Source organism: Panthera tigris, chromosome B1 (genome assembly GCF_018350195.1).
Source record: "Panthera tigris isolate Pti1 chromosome B1, P.tigris_Pti1_mat1.1, whole genome shotgun sequence".
NCBI lineage: Eukaryota > Metazoa > Chordata > Mammalia > Carnivora > Felidae > Panthera > Panthera tigris.
In genome coordinates this window covers 49429113-49450055 of record NC_056663.1, presented here as the reverse complement: position 1 = coordinate 49450055, position 20943 = coordinate 49429113, and the positions used below count along the sequence as shown (strand labels likewise).

General features: G+C 38.2%; 1 protein-coding gene across 1 annotated transcript in view; it reads right to left on the bottom strand.

Moving 5' to 3' along the window:
• Positions 1–20943, bottom strand: part of ELP3 (elongator acetyltransferase complex subunit 3) — a 98683-nt gene that overhangs the window by 20883 nt on the left and 56857 nt on the right. Inside the window, exons 10-14 of the mRNA XM_007097111.3 lie at positions 19228–19421; positions 6276–6366; positions 3495–3560; positions 1647–1874; positions 636–717 (exon numbers count right to left, since the gene is read on the bottom strand). Of these exons, the coding sequence (XP_007097173.1) occupies positions 636–717; positions 1647–1874; positions 3495–3560; positions 6276–6366; positions 19228–19421 (661 nt within the window). The remainder of the gene's footprint in view (positions 1–635; positions 718–1646; positions 1875–3494; positions 3561–6275; positions 6367–19227; positions 19422–20943) is intronic.

Genomic DNA, 20943 nt, shown 5'->3' with positions numbered 1-20943 from the left:
TGGCGCAGTCGGTTGGGCGTCCGACTTCAGCCAGGTCACGATCTCGCAGTCCGTGAGTTCGAGCCCCGCGTCAGGCTCTGGGCTGATGGCTCAGAGCCTGGAGCCTGTTTCCGATTCTGTGTCTCCCTCTCTCTCTGCCCCTCCCCCGTTCATGCTCTGTCTCTCTCTGTCCCAAAAATAAATAAATGTTGAAAAAAAAAAAAAATAAATAAATAAATAAATATCTTGTACTGGCAACTGAGGTTCCATTTTAACTTTCTGAACAACAGTGTTGATAACAGCCACACTGGTTTACTTTTTCTTGGATCCATATCACCAAATTTCAATTTCCCAGACAGAGTAACTGGGCACAAAGCACAAGAGAGGAAATGACGACTAGTGGGGCAGACAGATGACTGGTGTGACAGCAAGAAAGATAGGACACCGATTACTGGTCTTGCCACTCCGTGCTTCTGGAAGCTCTACTCCACCAGACTGCTTACAGGAATTCTGTGTGTGAGCACAAGTCTTTTACTGTTGTACTTGGCCCAATCCTGACTAATCATAAATAGGGGTAAGAGAGGCCTGAGATAGTTTTAACTGTGATACCAAGTTAAAATGTGAATGAATCATGAATTTTGCTCTCCTCCAGTTACCTGATATAACAGCTATTTTCCCAGATCCGTGTTCTTCTCTAGCTATTCTTTCTGCCTCCTCCATCAGAAGCATGCCAAATCCCTGGAAGGAGCAAAGGAGGGGATTAGGGAATTGAGAAGAAAGGAAGTCAGTAAGAGGGGTCTGTAAAACAAAAAGGCTAATATTTAGTAGTTGCTAAAATCTGCTAAAATAAGAGTGACAAAAAAAAAATGCATGGGAGTAAGAAAAGAGAAACCATTCAATTATACCAAAAATACCCTGTAGCAGACTAGTAAAAAAGGGAATAATTTTGCAACAAAAGCCATCAAAAGGTATTCTGTGGATGATGTAATCTCATCACAGCAAGGGGGCAATTGCCTCTCAACTTCCTGTCTCTTTTTAAATAAGTTCTAGGCAATCTCTAGGTGATGAAGTCTGGGGCATCTAATCTTGTATCTATTAGTCACCCCTACAATATCTAAAAGGTTTTTGAAAGCAGGCAATATTCTTAAATCACTAAGTTTGGGGTCTACTCTGTACCCACCAATAGTGGTTTTAAGCCACTTCCTGGAAATTTTAAAGAGTGAGTTATTTCTTTATTTAGGTTGTCTGTGGGGAGTGGAACAGCATTCCACTACATGTCAGATATAGCTTGCATCTATGAAGACCTTTAATATTTCACAAGTGCTTTCACATTATCATCTGCTTTGATTTCATAATACATAGCTGCTGAATCATATGAAATTGCTGGTATTAGGCCATTTCTGACTTTCAAAAATAGCAATTTCATATGGTTCAATCTAATACTATATTCTACCTGAGTCTCCAATTTGTCTCTCGCTCCTCCTCCTTCACACTCAAAAGAAAACATCTCTGAACATACAATATTAGTTCTTCAGTTTCTGTCCTTGCCTTTCCCCCTTCTTCCTTCCTCCTCTGCCTCTGCCCCCTCCTTCTGCCCATTCCTTTTCTCTCTTCCTCCTTTGGGCAAGTTTCTAATTATAGTCAAATAGAAATGGAATACAGGATACCTGATGCTGAAATTTAGTAGGATCTCGACTGCTCACAGGGACTACACTTCCGTACACATGCAGCTCTCGAACTATGGAAACACCTCCAACCAATTCAAAACGGAAGGTTTCTTCCGAACATTTTCGTAATCTCAGGAGGCCAATCAGAATGTCTTGATCTGGGTCTTCATATGATAAGAATGTTTCCCAGCCACCATTCGCAACATAATCTCTCCTTACCAATTCAACCTGTTTAATAAAAAGTCACACACACAAAGTTTTTTAAATTAGAGAAAATTCATTTTTATAATTGTAAGTATTTATTTAGGTTAATACACACAATTAAGGATAACAAATAATCACGAATTAGGTTTCTTTTTACTTGTCTACTTTCAAATATCAATGATTAAGAAAGAGTTCATGCCTTGTTCATGGAATATTATAAAAGGAAAACAATTCTAACTGCATAAATATTTGAACTTCATTAACCTTGAGATTCTTACAGAGATCTGGCTCAGTAAATGCTTCTATGTACTTAAACCTCTGATCCTCCATGAAGAGTCTCGAAGGTAAAATTACATATTATGTCACATGCATAGCTCTTGGGAGCACCACTGAGCCCCAGAACTGTTAGGTCCTCAATGGTTTCATTTTCTAGCCTTTAGTTCTTCCACTAAAACCTGATTTTGGGGGAAAAATGTGTTACTGGTCACTTGTTCCTTGATGGGCTTTTAAGAAAATATGGCATCCCACAGGGCCCTTAAAATATTATGACTAGTTATAAGATTAAACATTAAAGAAAATTCAAGAACTGGAGAGTAGCTTATGGGGGAAGCTCTGTGGTACCAATCTACATAGGCTTTTGACTCTTCAACTCATTGTTCAAGTGGCCCTTGAATTTTGCATCTGCATAAGCAATATGTAACAATATTCAGAGACAAACCTACATATGTGGGCATGGTCACACTCAGACACATTCTGAAGATAGGCTGACTGTACCAGTAGTGAAGTGAACAATTCAGACCAATGCTTAAATTTCCTCTCAAACTTAATGTTTACTAACTAACTGGATTGCACAAGAATTTGGAAAAATGACTAACTGTGCTTGGGTCTACTTTTTTCTTCAAAAGGTCCCAGATGTTAAAAACATCAATTAAACAAACCATGCATTTTGAGAACAGAAATATCAATGCAGGTGTCATCTAATCTCTCTCAAGTAGGGTTCCACAAAAGAGCTAATCCCCACAGAAAGTTTGGCATATAGCTAGGCATTATAGGTACATAGGAGAGAAGTTAACTCATTACAATGACTACTTTTAGGCATCAGGCTTAAGTTTTGTGGAACCCTTATTGACAAGGGCCCTGAATTCATCTGATTACCACCAATGGGCAATAATTTTAATAGTTGTAGTACCCACAAAGATAAACAGATCACATTCAGCTCTACCTGAAGGTAGCCACTAGCTGTATGTAGCTATTTATATTTGGATTAAAATTAAATAAAATTTAAAACTCAGTTCCTCAGTTGCACTGGCCACTTTTTAAGTACTTACCATCACATGTCACATTGGACTGACACCACATTGGATGGCACAGATTATAGTTTGCAACCCTGCAGAAGGTTTTAGTGGACAGTGCTGATCTAGAATGAAGTTCAGACTTGGTTTTCCTAACCTGTCTCTTCTACAGTTCAGCCACCCTCATATTTGTCTTTCCTGTCTTAACATCTATATTTGATCCTCAATTACTCTTTGCTTAGTTTACTTATTAACTTCTAGGGATCAGTCCTGTTGGTCAGAAAGTGTGGGTCCAGGTCTGAAAAAAATTTATGAACAGGACCCAATCTCTCTATGAAATGAAGAAACTAACCTGGTATGGCCGTACTTTGTGATGAATTTCTTGGATTCCAACCTCTCTGGTTCTCACGTCTCGACACTGAAGAAAAAAAAAGTGGAGGAAAGGGGCAAATACAAAACTGGGTTAACTAATTCAATTTTTATCCATACCTTTCCACCAAACCCTGAGCTCAAAATTAAGTTTGGACATAATTTACAATGAGATAATAAGAACTAAATTTAAAAATAAAACCATCTTTAATGAATCTGAGGATAGGGGAAAACAAAGTATGAAGTTAGTATAGTATTGCTTTACAAACAAGCTTAGAATTCAGAGATCAATATATGATACCCAAATAACATATGTCCTAAAATCTGGAAATAGTTTTTTTTACCCAGGGGATATAGCTGTACCTATAAGTAGAACCCAAAACTATGTATACAGAAGAGTAAAAAGCAAATTCCTAATTTTTAAATATCTTCATCATTTTATGGCAGTTAACATTTTTAGCATTACCATGCTTGTATCATTTAGAAGTTGGAAAGACTGCTGTGGTACTTTTTCTTTTTTTCAGAGAAGGGCACTGTGGGAGAAAGGATGGGAGGGAGGGAGGGAGGAAAGGAAGAAAAAAGATGGAACCTAGAGCTATTTATTATACATCTGAACCACAGTCACAAGAGCATCACTGGGAGGCTGCAGATGATATACATGCAATGCTTCTTGTATGGCCAAGCTTATGTGATAGGACTCTTACGTCTTTTTTTCTTCTTCTTAATGTTTATTTAAGCGGGGAGGGGAGGGAGGGAGGGAGAGAGAGGGAGAGGGCAAGAGAGAGTGAGTGAACACTCAAGCAGGGGAGGGGCAGAGAGGGAGAGAGAGAATCCCAAGCAGGCTCTGCACTGTCAACGCAGAGCCTGACACAGGGCTCAAACTCCCGAACCGTGAGCTCATGACCTGAGCCGAAATCAAGAGCTGGATGCTTAACCAACTGAGCCACCCAGGCACCCCGTGACCCTCACTTCTATTCCACAATACAGTATACATAACTACATAGCCTGACATTTATAATTACAGAGTCATTACAGTATTCCATTATATATCCCATGGTATATTTTCCCATACAGAACTGTAAAAATTATTTTCAGGATTCTAACATTTTCTACCAGTGAGAAAAGATCACCCTAGGAAATGTGATGATGTCATGCAAGCTATACTACTAAAACAGCATTATTTATGAAGTGCTGTTATATATGTAAAGAATTCCACGAGAAAGATAAGAGCTCACTATTCAGTTTTATAAAAACAAAGCTATTTCCATGTTTCAGACATGAGCCCAAGATAATAACGCTTTAATGTGGAATCCATGAACTCAAAAATTATATAGCAAACAAAGATCACAAGTCTCTGTAATTACAAATCTATTACATTTAGATGTTGTCTTTTAGCTACAGCAGTTCTATACAGTAGGTTGCATGTGAACAAGCTATAGTTACATGCTCTTAATGAACACCTGCATGCCTTTTTGGTGGTGGTGGTGGGGGGGTGTTATGAGAGAATGCTTTTTAAAAGCAGAGATTGGTGTGTGCTCATTTTCTGGTAAAGACAGTCTGTGAGCTAGATGTCTTTCAGCTGTCTTCAGTGTTTAGACTCAAACCCAATTTAAGAGAGAATATAAGGGATACAGGGTTAACGACGATAGCTAGATGATGAAATTATCAGGATAACCAGGTCAGGTCAGTCACTTTGGCTGTGGTATTCTCAGAGGAGAGAGGTGCTGGAAGACAAGGACAGCTGGAGACTGGGAAGAAGAACGGGCATAATACAGACTTGTCTGCTTGTTTGGTGCTATTAATTACTCTGATTACTGTATTTGCTATTTTTCCAGAACTTGAAATTGTCTTTTTTTTCTTTCTTTTGTAGAATAAGCCGATCATGTTCACAAACTCTCCTTTGGACAATTTTCTGAAAAGGTTTCTCTATAACAATTTGACTGAGAGAATAAAATGTCTTGGGCAGGTGCACAAACATGACATGCAGTCTTCAAAACGATGTCTCTCAAAGTCTGTATTGTTCATGAGAACATCCCACAGCTCCATTCCAGACCTAGTGAATCTGAATTGCTGAAGGCAGAGCCCAGCAATCAATGCTCAGGCCTTGACCCCACTTCTGGCTTTTCCTCTTTAGCAGCTCTAAGAAGGAGTTTCTAGGGCACTGTGAATTTATGTTATAATCACCTTACTGTGATTTATGAATCATGTGCAGAGACTGTTAAGTTGCAGATTCCTGGGCTCTTCTGCATGTCCAAGGCCAGAAGAAAGAAGGTGTTTAGTAAATATCTGAAATAAGTAAGTACTTGAAAAAACATGGGGGTGGAGCAGGGCAAGGGACATTGGAATATGTGGGCAATAGCACTGTTTCGTAATCATTTTACACAGGTAATCCTGGTGTCTTCAAACATATACTCATATCTTCTATCTCCACTAGTCAAGAACTGAACACCCAATACTTCAAAAGAAAAAAAAAAAAGAAAAAAAGAAATACTTCAAAATTTAAAAAAGAGAGTTGAGATCATAGTTGGCATCTGGCACCCTTAAATCGACAAATATGCTCTTTTAGAAGCAAGCAGAGGGGTGCAAGGGAGAAGATGCAGCCTTTGCAACCACTGGTTTCAACTTCATGTTTTATATACACCTAGTAAGAATGCCTTTAGTATATGAAAACTTTTTGACCAAACTTGGGAGTCTGTGTGTTCCAAAGTTAAGTGCCTTGTGTTTCAGATTACTTTGATCTCAACAGTTACTGTCAGACTCTTACCTGTATTCCAAGGTCTTTCATTCTTGCAAATGCCAGCTCTCTCAAATTACCATGCTCTACTCCTGAGCTGACTAAGGGCATTGGAATATCTCTGCAGAAAAAAAAAAAAAATCAGCTGTTGCAATATATAAATCATTCTCTACAGCAGAAAGGCAGGGATATTTTAAAAAAGGAAACAAAAAAACCCAAACATACAAAAATCTACAGAGGAGATCAGAAAAGAAGGATATTCTAACCAGGAGGCAAGGTTCAGGGCTTCTCTGTCCCTCAGTTTTCCCATCCATGAAATCATGATTTTCACCAACCACTCAGGGGTTTTGTGAGAAACACCTGATGGAAATCATTTTATAAGATTACAAAGTATAAAACAAAACTGATCATCATCAGTAATGATTTTTGGTTGAAGAGATATATGTACTAAACAAAACAAGAAATCCAATATGTCTAAAGAGGAGAAATAATTACTATTTTTTAAATGTTTATTAATTTTTCAGAGACAGAGAGAGAGTGCGCACGCACACGTGCATGTGAAAGAGCACTGGGGGACGGGGCAAAGAAAGAGAGGAAGAGAGTGAATCCCAAGCAGGTTCTGAGCTGCCAGCATGGAGCCGGATGGGGGGATCAATCCAAGGCCATGAGATCATGACCTGAGCTGAAATCAAGTTGGACATTTAACCGAATGAGCAACCTAGGTGCCTCAGAATAACAATTATTATTAATGCACTACTTTATTGATGGCTTATAAACACTTTCCCATACCCGTTGCTGAATGATAAGTAACCAGGAAGCTCAAAAGCCTGGTTTAGCCAACAACTGGACTTAAAAAGAATATATTTTCCCTTGTTTCATATAAATCTAAATTAGAAGCAACCCTGCATTAGAAGAGTTACAGCTTGCCTAAAAATGAGTGGAGAAAATTCTATTTCCAGCCATCAACACAGCATAAAGTGCCAGGCATCAAGTAGATGTCAGTCAAACCTGTAAGTTATGAGTTTTATTTTGGTAGCCCCAACACCCTCTTTTAGACAGAAATCAGCATCTAAAGATAAAAGTTAAAACAAATCTGAAGAATATACTTAGCATATCTGTTTCCTATTCAAAGACAAGTCCCCAGTTTGTTTTGTCGAATATTTGGCTCATTAGAAGAAAGACTTGAAGAATACACCAAATATCCTTTCTTCTCATTTTTGCTTTTGAATTATCTCGAGTCTTTTTCTTCTCTTTTTACTTATCCCTCCAAATGTTAAGTACATACAATTAGCTAATTCACCCATTCAATTCTAATAAGATATTTCTCATTCACTCAAAAGGATCAAAGGCCAGTCAATTAACATTAAACCCTACACACAGGGGTGCCTGGGTGGCTCAGTAGTTGGCTAAGCCTCTGACCTTAGGTCATGATCTCGTGGCTCCTGGGTTAGAGCTCCACATCCGGTTGTATGCTGACAGCTCAGAGTCTGAAGCCTGCTTCGGATTCTGTGTCTCCCTCTCTCTCTCTCTGCCCCTCCCCTGCTCATGCTCGGCCTCTCTCTCTCTCAAAAATGAATAAACTTAAAAAAAAAACTATACACAGTAAATCTATTAGGCTCTGGAAGCCAATGGAGTTTCCATTAGACACTATATGAAGCAATGAAAAGCCAAAATTCTTTAAGACAATGAATGACACAACAGGGAGTTCAAAGTTAGAATGATATTGAATAAATATATTTTAAGTGATTAGTTAATATATGTGGTTTACTTACAGTTTTTAGTAAAAAAAACTTTCTATCTTTGAAACTGTAATTTCTTTTTTTATATAGCTTATTTATTTATTTTGAGAAAGAGAGAACATGAATGGGGGAGGGGCAGAGAGAGAGGGAAAGAGAGAATCCCAGGTAGGCTCTACACTGACAGATGCGGGGCTCAAACTCACAAACCATGAGATCATGACCTGAGCTGAAATCAAAGAGTCGAATGCTTAACTGAGCCATCCAGGCGCCCTGGAACTATTTTCTTAAACTCAAATACATTTTAAATTAGTAATCAGATACAACTAAATGAAGGTTACTGAAGTAAAAAAATATGCTTTATTTCAGCAAGGAATGTGCAAATATACTGTTTTAAATATTTTGCTGTTTCATATTACATAAACCAAAGTTCAAGTCTTCTAAATGCCCTTTATACGCGGAGACATTTTACAAATAACTTACAAATATCTGTACTTTCACAACTTAAAGTAAAATTTAAAATCCTGCTATACATGACATGAAATTAATCTGATAAAGTCAATGGCAATCACTGTTAGTACCCGTTATGTGACAGATACTTCGATTCTTGTTACTCTCTGCACTTAAATTCCATAAAGGTACCTTGCACACTGAATTCACAAATACTTAAACACAGCTCCTGCAGAAAATGCAGGGATAGGTTTCTGTGAACCTGTGGTCACATTTTCTTCAACTGATCAATACATAACTCTGTTTTATGTGTTTCTTTTTAAAGATACTTTATTTAACATATAACAGATTTATTAACATAGTACTTGTGGGTAGCAGCAGTATAATTCATGTCTTAATGAAGCTTATCCAATATTCGTTTTCTTCAAAGGCTCATCACAGCCTTCTTGTGCTTAGGAATGCTAGATACAAAGCATTTTAGCGCTTTGCGTGGGGCCACTTTAAACAGCAAAATCAACACAAAGCACAATAATGTGAAAAATGGGTTAAGCAGATTGCGAAAAGGATGCCTGTTTACAGTACGAGGGCTGAAACAAGCACACAGTATCAGAACAAAATCTTGTTCCTCATCAACCCTTCAACTACTAGTCTAACATACACCACTGACTCTTGTTTCACCATCTCAATAATGGCTGTCAAATTGGTGATTATCGTCCCTTCTGCATTTCTTAGTTGGGCTTGTAAGGAAGAACTTCCTCTTCTCCATTTATTTATTTATTTATGAACTCGTGGACTCCTATTTCATTCAAAGAGCTGTAATCTGATACTAACATTATTTATTTTGCTTAAATTAGATTTGGTCAGTAGGTGTGTATTCAGGCTGGTTTCTGGGTCTTTTTGACATGTCCTCATTCCTTGGATATTTCCTTACTTTCTGGAACAACAAGATGTTCCAGGTTTATCTTGTACGTTTGCTGTCCCAGCCCTGGAACTGGCCATTTTTCCAAGCAGCCCTGATTCTTTTAAGTGGAGAATGGTATTTATAAACCAAGATCTGGGCACTCACTGTGTTCATTACTACTGAGGTATCATTGCTTCTAGACTCTCAGTATAAACAACCAAGAAATTTATGTATGTATTATGTGTATATATATATATACACACACACTCATATATGTATGTACATGCATGCATATATGTTTATATATCCATAACTATATCTATATGTAAATTTAAAAGCCCCATGAGTTCATGCTGATAATTACAATTCTAATCCAGCATTCAACTTTCTACCTTTCAGTGTTTATAAATCCCTTCAGACAGTGAGAAATCTGGCTCTTTTATCTTTAATGTATTTACATTTTTGCTAAATCAAATAATTTATTTGCTCAGTATAACCAATCTCCTAACTACTCAAGCTGCTACCACTGTACTCCCTACCTTTACTCTCCCTTTCTTCAGATGGCAGATGGTTAATGCCTCCATGGCATTGCCTCCATGGCATGGTGATGGGAAGGAGAGATGGGAAGGGAAAGGAAGATGGGCTCTATAAGTATTTTTAATAATGAACCAGTACTTTCAAAAGACCCTAAAATTTTCAAAAGAAGTAAACTCTGTAAGGGATAGGTTTTATCATATAGTGTTGTTAAGCAGAATTATATGACAGAAAGAATTACCAGCAGGGCTGGCTAACAGTTTGTGGGGCCTAGTACAAATGACAAGAGCTTCTTGTTAAGAAATTATCAATAATTTCAAGACGGTGAAAGCAAAGCATTAAGCCAAGTTCCAGGCCCTATGAGACTACACAGGTCATATGTCCCAAAAGCTGGCCAAATCAGGGCCAAAGCACAAGTCAGAGAGGACCGAGTAATACAGGGCTTTATAATGATGCAGACAGTTCATAAATGTCCTTAACTTCATGTCTGTCACTACAAAACCGCAACATGGTTTTAACAGTCTTTGGCAGTGACGTGCCTCGAGTATGCCAGGTGCTAGTTTTTCCTCATTAAGGAATAGAAATGTGGCAATCTCCACTTTCAGTGATAAGGTCTTTCTCAATGAAAATGAAGGGCCAGAATTCTATATATCCTGAGCATCCTCTATACACAAAGTAGTGTAGTAAATAATCTGGAATATATAAACAGATATTGTTATAGTCTTCTAGGAGTTCAAAGCCCAGGTGAGATTACTGACCATCTGAACTCCATCTAGGTAGGAGTTAAAATTATTTTTAGGTTTCTCAATTTGTTTCAATCTAGTTTCACTTTCTTGGCTTGAAGAGAGATTACATTCAAGAATATTTATTCACTTTTCTATTTCAACAGGTAACATTTTAAGTTCAGAGGTGCTAATATTTGCAATTTGCTCATCAAAAACCTTTCAAAGTGATGTCTAGAGCTTTTCTGGTCTGAAGTTTCTCAAGCTTCAGAAGCACGTTTTGGTTGCAAATTGGTATTCCTATTCTAATGCTTCACAGTGACTTAAATATCACATGGAGGCCAACAGCTGTCAAATAGCCTGCAGGAAGCAGCACTTTCCTGAGGCTCCATCATGTGTCTGGACAGAATTTTACATTTAATCATTCACTGCACCCTTCAAGGCGGCAATACAGAATCACTATTAGAATACTGCTTCATAAAAATACCCAGTAAAATGTTATTGACCCAAGTGTCATAAAATTAAAAGTGTAAATTAGTTAAGGTGGGGAAAATGTCCAATTAAAAATATCAAGCAATGTATCTGTAAAATACAGTATTTTTAAAAAGCCAAGTATAAAACATTGTGCTTTCATTTTATTTTTTTATTTTTATTTTTTAAATTTTTATTTATTTATTTTTGAGACAGAGACAGAGCATGAGCAGGGGAGGGGCAGAGAGAAGTGGAGACACAGAATCCAAAGCGGGCTCCAGCCTCTGAGCTGTCAGCACAGAGCCCGACATGGGGCTCAAACTCACGGAGTGTGAGATCATGACCTGAGCTGAAGACGGACGCTCAACCTACTGAGCCACCCTACTTTCCTTCCTCTGTCCCTCCCTTCTAACACCTGTTTGAAAAACATTTTTCTTCTCCCTGTATGTTTAGATTCACAAGTCGATACTAAGTATATCGCCTGTCACTGGCAGAAGTTGTCACTGGGTGAACCTACATAGGAAGAGTCAGATATCCTCAAGGCTCAGAGCACGAAGACACGTATGATTTTCCTTTACTATGATTTAAAACAAAAATAAACTCTAATTATTAAATTACCCAGATTCTATACTCTGGGAGGAGGCTTTTCTCCTTTGCAAAAGGTTTCTTTATCAGTTTTCTACATTCTCCAAATTGCTCTAAAAGTTTAAAACTGAAGCTAGAAGGAATGTTGGTAAGTCAAAACCATATGATTCTCTCTTCCCAAATCAGGTTTCTTAGTCACTTAACACTGTGTAGAGACCCAGCCTTCTCTTGTACACACTGTGTACACTGTTTGAGTTACCCACTAAAACTTTCCTTAGCACCCCTATTTTCAAAAATTTACCATCAGCTATTGATATCAGTTTCTTTTCTATATTTATTTTTGAGAGAAAGAGACACAGAGAGAGAGACAGAGCATGAGTAGGGGAGGGGCAGAAAGAGAGGGAGACACAGAATTAAGAGCAGGCTCTAGGCTGGCAGCACAGAGCCTGACGTGGGGCTCAAACCCACCAACCATCAGATCATGACCTGAGCCAGTCGGACGCTTAACTGACTGAGCCACCCAGGTGCCCCACCAGTTTCTTTCTAGAGGTCCAGATATACCAAATTTGAGCTATAACCAAATATAAACATGAGTAAATGGAATTTAAGGTTTTTAAGCAGAGGCATGAACCTGTTTTACAAGAACACAGCTATCAGACTGTTACTAAGTGTGAAGTGTACTATGTGAACACGGACATGGCTTTTTGTCTCCCTAGCCTTTGTATTTATCGAGGAGAGTGAAGATAATTCAAAAGGGCTCTGAAAGATAAAAGCAAAATTAATGAAATTTTCTTTGAGCTACCGCAATAAAAAGTACCATCTACTTTATGATCCAGATTCCTGAATGGCAAATTATATATAAACAGACAACTGATTTAAGAAGAAACACAAATAATAATCAGTTATATGAAGAAAATGTTAATCTTCACTAATTACTACAGAAATACAAATTAAAACCCCTGGGTAAATAAAAAATATAAGTATTCAATTCCATAGAGATAACTATTTATTACTCTAAATTGGTAGATTATCCAAATCCCTTTGGAAAACCATATCAATATATAAGCAAAAACTATAACTCCCCTTGTTCCAGAAAGTATATTCATCATCATCAAAGATGCTTACTTAGTTCCTTTATCATGAGTAGTCCTAGATTATACTAGTCTAGTAGATTACTTCATCAAAAGTAAAAAGTTCTATGTACATGGATTTTAGCTGTAGTGGAGGTCAGGATAATGACTGCAAAGCAAAAACCCTTGCTTGAGGAAAGCATCGGCCTCCTAGAGACTGGAAAGCAAGGGCTTTGGATGAATGCACTAACCTCTGCCGCTAGACTTCTTCCCAGCCTGTGCTCTTGCCTACAGTCTTAGACCCGAACCTTGGCCTCCAGCACTTGTCCCCTGCAGACTGGCTGCCCCCACAACCCACATCCTTCTATCCTGGCCATTTCTCCCACCTATTGGAGTTTTGTGCAATTCAGAGCTTAATAAACTGACAACTATTTGCATAGCCTTTAGTCAATGGGAGATTTTTGTTGAAAAAAAACCAAGGACATCCCTTCAGTCCTGAATAGAGTTTTACTCTTAATTCCTAGTTTGCTACTCATTAAATGTGTTAACAGGACTCTTAAAGCTTTATTATTTAAAGAATTTTTTTTTTTTTAACGAATTTCTACACCCAATGTGGGGCTTCTGGATTGAGCCAGCCAGGGACCACCTTAAAATCTTATTTTATTTTAGCTTTACATTTCGGAAATGGTGAAACATATATCAGTTCAATTAAATAAGTAATAACCATGAAAAAAAATGATGAAAGAAAAAAAAAAAGAAGGCTGGAAGCAACTTACATGTCCAACATTAGGGAACATTTTACTAAATGAGACAAAATGCTAGACTACTGTGCTGCCATTAAAATTTTAACTATGAAGATTACTCTAAGCCTTTAATAAGAAATGGACACAGAAATGCAAACAGAATATTTGCCAGTATATAAAATGTACTGTTGTGTAAAGATGCATTTCAAATATACAAGGAAATTTTGGGAAAAATAGTATTATTTATGTATATTAATATATGTATGTTATTAATACACATTTTAAAAATGTTTTTAAAGTAGCTTTATAAAGAAATTATTTTGGTATGTAAATACAGTACCGTATGGCTGGAAATTAAGTAGGAAATGTAAGCTCTGGATAATTAATAATATTCTACAAACTCTGCTGGAAAAAAGTATAAAATCACATTCTCAGAAAGAAATGTCTTGGGAATCAATGAACGGTGGTACATAGAAGCACTCACTACCCTCAGCACCATGAAAATCTAGGCCAGAATTTCAGTGATTATTGACAACAAAAAGCATGTCAATATAAAATAAATTTGAACTTTTTATGCAGTATATACAAAGAAAATATGTAAATAAAAATGGGTAAAAAGTAGCAAAATATAAATCTGAATGAATTCCTATGTAGGTAGCGACAGTAATAGTTCAGTAATATTCAGTGCAAAACATAAGGTAACATATTTGAAGGAATTCTGTCCACGCTTACAGGGAAACCAATGCTTTATTTAACATTAGTCTACAGTAAGCTACATGAAACAAAAGAATTCTAATGGAAACTTGTTTAATAATAGCATAGTTGTATAGAAACAAAAAAAAATAAAAATAAAATAGAAAGTATCATAAAGATTTTAATCTTTATTCTAAAACACCTAGAAAATAATTGCATTCAAAATTAAGTGAAGTATCAGTCCCAAAGCATGAAAATCTGACATCACAGGTAGACTCTGGATGACTCTCTCTACCAAAGGCATTTGCTGTGTTAGGAACTAAGTCATCACTATCTTGAAATAAATTCTGAGTCTGAGATATTACTAATTCCACATTTTTAAAGAGACTGAACCTCGTTTCACAGCATTCCATTAAATTTTAATCCCCTGCCCCACATTTGTAAAGTAATAAGAGTGTCAATTCAAAATCTTAAACCCACACCCACCCGTACCATTTGCCCTGCATAAATCTCTTAAGTGATGTACTGACAGAAGTAGAACTGACAGTATGGCCTGTTGGCATTAGAGCTGAGGAACTCTTCTACTGCCCGATTCTCCAGAGAGAGCTGTAATGGGGTCATCACAGACAGGAAAACTGAGAACAGGGAGGTTGTTTTCATCAGCCTCAGGTTGGTTATCCACAATATTATGCCCTTCTCATCATACAACTTTTGGTTGTATAATACACATGTTCTAAATTCTTCTGGTCATGACCCCTTTACAATTGTCCTACAGAGATTATTTCTGCTGCTCTGGTTTTCTTAAAGTCCTTATCTTCTCAGTTGGTGGTAGGCCAGGATAATGTCCTATGGTTATATTTCATGATCTATAAAATTAAGCTTTTAATGTTATAGCACTGTCTCTGTTGCCTTTGACTCACTGGTACAGGAGTAGGAAATTTAAAGCTGAAAGTGAAGGGGGAGAATGCAAATTCATCTGATTGTGTGACCTATACCTTGTTACTTTTGTTAAGAAAACTATGGTGTCTTCGGCTGTGAAATTTCTATCTACTCTGTGATATTTGCTGCCATTCTCTGCTGGTGGGAAGTTATTATCTTCAGTGTTCTCTGGTTGCCCTGTAGTGTAAGTGCTTGACATTAAGTTTTTGATGTCAGAAGAAATCCATCCTGAATAAACACATTGCCACTGTATGACACAGCTACTTGCTAAACAACCAGATAAGGAATAAGGCTGCCCTTCCCCCCATGAGGTTCCCTCTTTCACAAAGCCCTGGGTAACCTAGATGACTGACCACCTGAGTGGCCCCATTTCTTCCTTATCACACCCTAATTCCCATTCCTATTCTTTAACCATAAAGAGTGAACCCACAAAGCCCTAGACACTACACCCTTGGATCCAAATAAAGGCCGAGGTCCAGGTTCATGCCTTTCCCTTCCTACCCCACAACCTCACTGTGTACCCCTCAGGTTTTCTGGGTACCCTCCAGGACATTTGAGTAATAAATGTTGTTTCTCAGGGCGCCTGGGTGGTTCAGTTGGTTAAGCGTCTGACTTGACGCTTAGCTCAGGTCATGATCTCGCGATTCTCGAGTTTGAGCACTGCGTCGGGCTCTGTGCTGACAGCTCAGAGCCTGGAGCCTGCTTTGGATTGTGTCTCCCTCTCTCTCTGCCCCTCTCCTGCTCACACTCTCTCAAAAATAAACATTAAAAAAAATTTAAATTTTGTTTCTTAAAGTCCCCCTGATGGTTTTTACTGAGGTGCATCCTATCATGATAAGCAGTTGAAAAGCTGGTCCAGCAACATGGTCCCCTTGGGGGAAATGTCTGTTGGGGCTCACTATGAGTAATAGGGGCCAGCTGAGTGCCTCAGGTACTCAGAGCTGATAGGATTGCTATCATTAACACAACGGAGAGATTTGTTGCCATGCTCTGCTACTGGGAAGTAGTATCTTCACTTATATCTAATTGTTCAAGTCAGTTAAATGCAAATAATCTTTTCCTTTTGTCTTTGTTAATACTACTTATTACATCTTTGTTTTTAATACAATAGTATTAGTTTACATTTTTTGGAACAATCCTAAAGTTACAGAAAAAGTCCCAAGTGTATTTCCTTAAATTATTTGATGGAAAATTGGGAACAAGCTGTTCCAACACTCCCAGCATACTTATAGTAGTTCCAATGACAGGTATCCTCTCTTACATAAGCATAACATGACCATCAAAATCAGGAAATTAACACTGGTACTTCACTACTGTCTAACCCTAGACTCCACTACAGGCTCACCACTGCCCAAATAATGTTCTTTATACCGAAAGGATCTAGTCAGAACCTTGTGTTGTATTTAGGGGTTGTGACTTTTTTAGTCTCCTTCAATATGAAACTCTTTCCTTAATTCTTATAATTTTGAAGATTTCAGGCTTTTTAGAAAATCCCTCAATTTGGGTTTGTCTGATGTTGCCTCATAATTAAATTCAGATTATGGCACTTTGGCTGAGTCACACAGAAGTGACTCTGTTTTTGTTTTTTTTTTTTTTACATTTATTTATTTTTGAGAAACAGAGTGAGACAAAGCGTGAGCGGGGGAGGTGCAGAGAGAGAAGGAGACACAGAATCTGAAGCAGGCTCCAGGCTCTGAACAAGTGGCCAGCACAGAGCCTGATGCAGGGCTCGAACCCACGAACTGTGAGATCAGGACCTGAGCCGAAGTCAGACGCTCAACCCACTGAGCCACCCAGGTGCCCCGAAGTGACTCTATTTTTAATACATACTATCAGGTGGCACATGACTGTGCCTTGTACTATTACTGATGCTATTCACCTTAACCAGCTGCCAGTCTTCTCTAAAGTTCTTTCTTTCTGCTCTGTAATTACTAAGCATGTTGTAGGGAGGTACTCTGAAACAATGTGCAGTCAATTCTCGTTCTTCACAGTAATTATGTTCTACAAAGTTGTCGTGAACATTAAATTAGTGAATAGTAAGACATTGCTCCGAGGGGAAAAAACAGGGCTAGGTTCCTGTGAGCCTCTGGACACAACATTTTCATTAACTGACCAACATACAACATTGTTTCACACGTGTTTGTGTTTAAGAACACCATGTATTGCGGACAAACTAACACTGAACTCCCAGCCAATAGTGCTATAACTCAAGGCTGAATGAAACTTCTCCAACAAATGTATTTTCTCTATAAGGCACATGAGAGCCTTCTTACACTACACAACATTTCAGTACTACTTATGGGCCATTTTAAACAGTGAAATCACCAAGAAACAGCACAAAAAATGCAAAGAATGTAGTACTAAACAGGTTATGAAAAGGACACACACACACACACACACACACACACTATACTTATTATTTATTACATTTACAATTATTTCTGTATCTACCTATCTGTTGAAAACCATGAGTTCACACCAATGTCTCCTATTCTAAAACACCATGGGGCACATTCTTCTTCCTTTTTCACACTGTGATGTCCTTTTCAGGTAACGCAAAATCTAGCTCCCATTAACCTTAATATTATCTACTTATTAGATCAACCCTCTGCAAGTAACCAATCTTTTGTTGCTGTCCTCCTCTCTGCACCCTGACATCCTCCTCGCCCTGCTCAGCCCTCAGTGAGAATGCCTTTTCACCACATTTGGTATGCAAGAGACCACACTGTTTACACAGCCTTGTCCACAAGAGCAGCCTACACATGCTGCTCTGAGCCTGTGGCCCCCACGTCTGTGCAGATGCCTGCACCGTTCAGCACCTCCTACTGCCTTTTGAACTGAACGGTTTCAGAAGGGTTGAAAAAGAAGGGGGAAGACAATGCAAACAATTTTGGCAGCTGAATTTCCTTCAGTATTTAAAAAAATAAATTGCCGAGATCATCTAGGCAATTTAGATCCTTAAATTGGGCCAATAATATAAAAAAAACCTAAGAAATCACTATGTTGTGGCAGAAGTATGGTGTGAACATCCTTCAACTTTTAAGCAAATCCATTTATGCTCTTGATAATTTTCCTTTAGTTGATACTTCTGCTTGTTTTCAGTATTGTTTCATATTATCAGGGAACACAATTGTGCTCAGTAGAGTAACAGTCACAGTCACAGCAATTGATTGCACATGCACATGCACGTGCAATTGATTGCACTAGTCACCTTTTCACTGTGTATTTGTACTACTAGAATCTGGGCAGGTTTTGGCAAGGTGGTGAAAATGTGCCTTACTGACCAGTAAATACAGGAATGGCTTTGTCAAGATTGTAGGTAGATAGGTAACTTTTTGGCTCCTAAAACTTCTTCAAGGTTATGTTTCTTGTAAAAAAAAAAAAAAAAAAAAAAAAAAGTAATAAAGGCCAGGAATGCAAATGAGATCTTTGTTTTTCTCTCCTAGGAAAAAAGCAGTTAAGATGATTTCCTTCATGCCATCAGGAACAGGTCAGTCGTTCTCCACACTTACATTAATATCTGGAAAGAATGGAATTGTTGCTACTCTTTCTTTTTTCTTCAGAGGCTCTACAACAGGGATAACAGACACACGGCTACACCTCCTCCTTCCATCCTCACTACTGTATCTAGTCATCAGCTCCTAGAACCAAGCATCATGCCTGTTACCATCTCAACGCCATCTCCTGGCACATCAATCAATGGCGAGATGAATACATGAATAAGATACTGGCAAAGTGGCTTGAACACACTGTCCTTTCATTTCCATCCCTATGTACTTACAGCATTCCAGGGTCCCATTTTTGATTAAAAAAAAAATTTCAAACCCCTCAATATTAAATCAGACTATTCTCATTTTAGAAATTATAAACAAGGGGTGCGTGGGTGGCTTAGTTGGTTAAGCATCAGACTTTGACTCAGGTCATGATCTCATCGTTCTTTGTAGGTTTGAGCCCTGTGTCGGGCTCTGTACTGACAGCTCAGAGCCTAGAGCCTGCTTTGGATTGTGTCTCCCTTTTTCTGTCCCTCCCCCAATTGCACACTGTTTCTCTCTCTCAAAAATAAACATTAAAAAAGAAAAAAAGAAACTGTACACAGACTCATCACTGATTATTTCTGGCAGAAAAGATAACACACTACCTCTGCACTCGGTACACTCGAGTCCATGGAGGCACCAGAGCAAGGATCCGAGCCACCAATTCGATCAGGTCACTAGGAGAATAACTTTTATATCTTCCTGATTTCCAGAGCTCATAAAGCCCAGTTCCACGAATCACCAGGGTAGGGTAGAGTTTCAAACCATCAGGACGAAAAGCAGGGTTCTCAAAAAACTCCTGTGAATGGAGAACAGAAAATTACCACTCCGTTAGTTCTGCAGAGATTGGTGAAGTTTTGGTGGTCAAGTTTCAGTCCTGGGCCAAGTTCTCTCACATACCTACACAGTCCTTAGACTGCTTTTCCTTTCCATCAAGGGAGAGGATGCAGACAGAACAGAAACTCATTGTCTTCACAGCCTCACTGAAGCAAGCTGTGTGTGTGCTGGGTTACAAAGCCCTCGTTAATCCAGCCCCTGTCTATTGCTGCAGTCTCAGCTCCTGCCACCCTCACCACCTTGCCTTTCTGCCTTTGCGAAGGCAATTTCCTCTGCCTGGAAAGGACATCAATTTTATTTCATCTAGCTAATCTTCAGGTCTCAGCATGAATGCCAATTCTTCAGAGAGGCCTTCCTGACCTTCAAATACAAGTTGCCTCCCTTAAAAAATATTATATTGTATTCTGTATTACTGCTTGCTTAATATCATCACACTGATAATTTATCTGATGCCTGCCTTCACCTCTAGACTGTTTCTTTCCTTAATAATAGATTTAATTGTTTAAACTTCTAAAAAGTTGTGACAGAAATCATCACTTGCCTGCAAAACCTAAAATGCTTACCAAATAGCCCTTTGTAGGAAAAGTATGCCAATCCCTGGATATGACTATTTTGTCTTCAGGCCAGCTGGCACTGTTCCTAACCTGGGATACACACTATTTGTTATCTAGACACTGAGAAATACATCTAATTTATCTACTCTGACATAGTCATTTCCTGTACTATATCATCCCAGCTGGCTTTATTTGGGAATAAAGCAAGGAGACACCACGCATTACCCTTTCCATGACTTTGCACTGCTCATTTGCTTTTAATTTTGCACAATGTGTGATGGAGGAATGAAGGTGGACTCAGTTTCCTCTAACCCCACCCTGGCATTAGGATCTATAAAGCCAGCAGTACTGCACCTTGTGAAACCATAACAATGCTTTTTATTTCGTGCTACATTCTTGCCAAGCTTTCCATTGCTTAACTTGCTTTTCAAAGAAATGTAACTATAGACTTTTCGATCTCTCTCATTGACTTGTGTAATATTCTTAAATGCTGTATTCTTTGTGCATCATTTGGTCCTAGGGATATTCTTCTGTAATTGCAATGTAATTTTCCCTGTAACATTTATATATTAAAGATTCATCAGGCCTTTGATAGTTTATAGCCACCCAAAAGAATACATATGCAAGTCATTCTGTACCTAGTTTTGAATCCATATTAGAACATGGTATTTCAGAGGAGCAGTTCAGGTGCTTATATGATAAGTTTAGAAGGTAGATGGGCTGATAAGAATGATGATAGACGAAACTGCTTCTGGACTTCTGGCTAAACATGGAGAATTAAAATATGTGTTTCCTTCTTTTCCCTCCAAAACCACAGTAAAATAACAGAGATGATTTTTTCAAAAAGTGTAAATCCAGAAGAACAAAGAGAATATCAGAGGAGATGAAGGTGGAGGGGAGAGAGGACTGGCCCAGTGATGGTAATACATT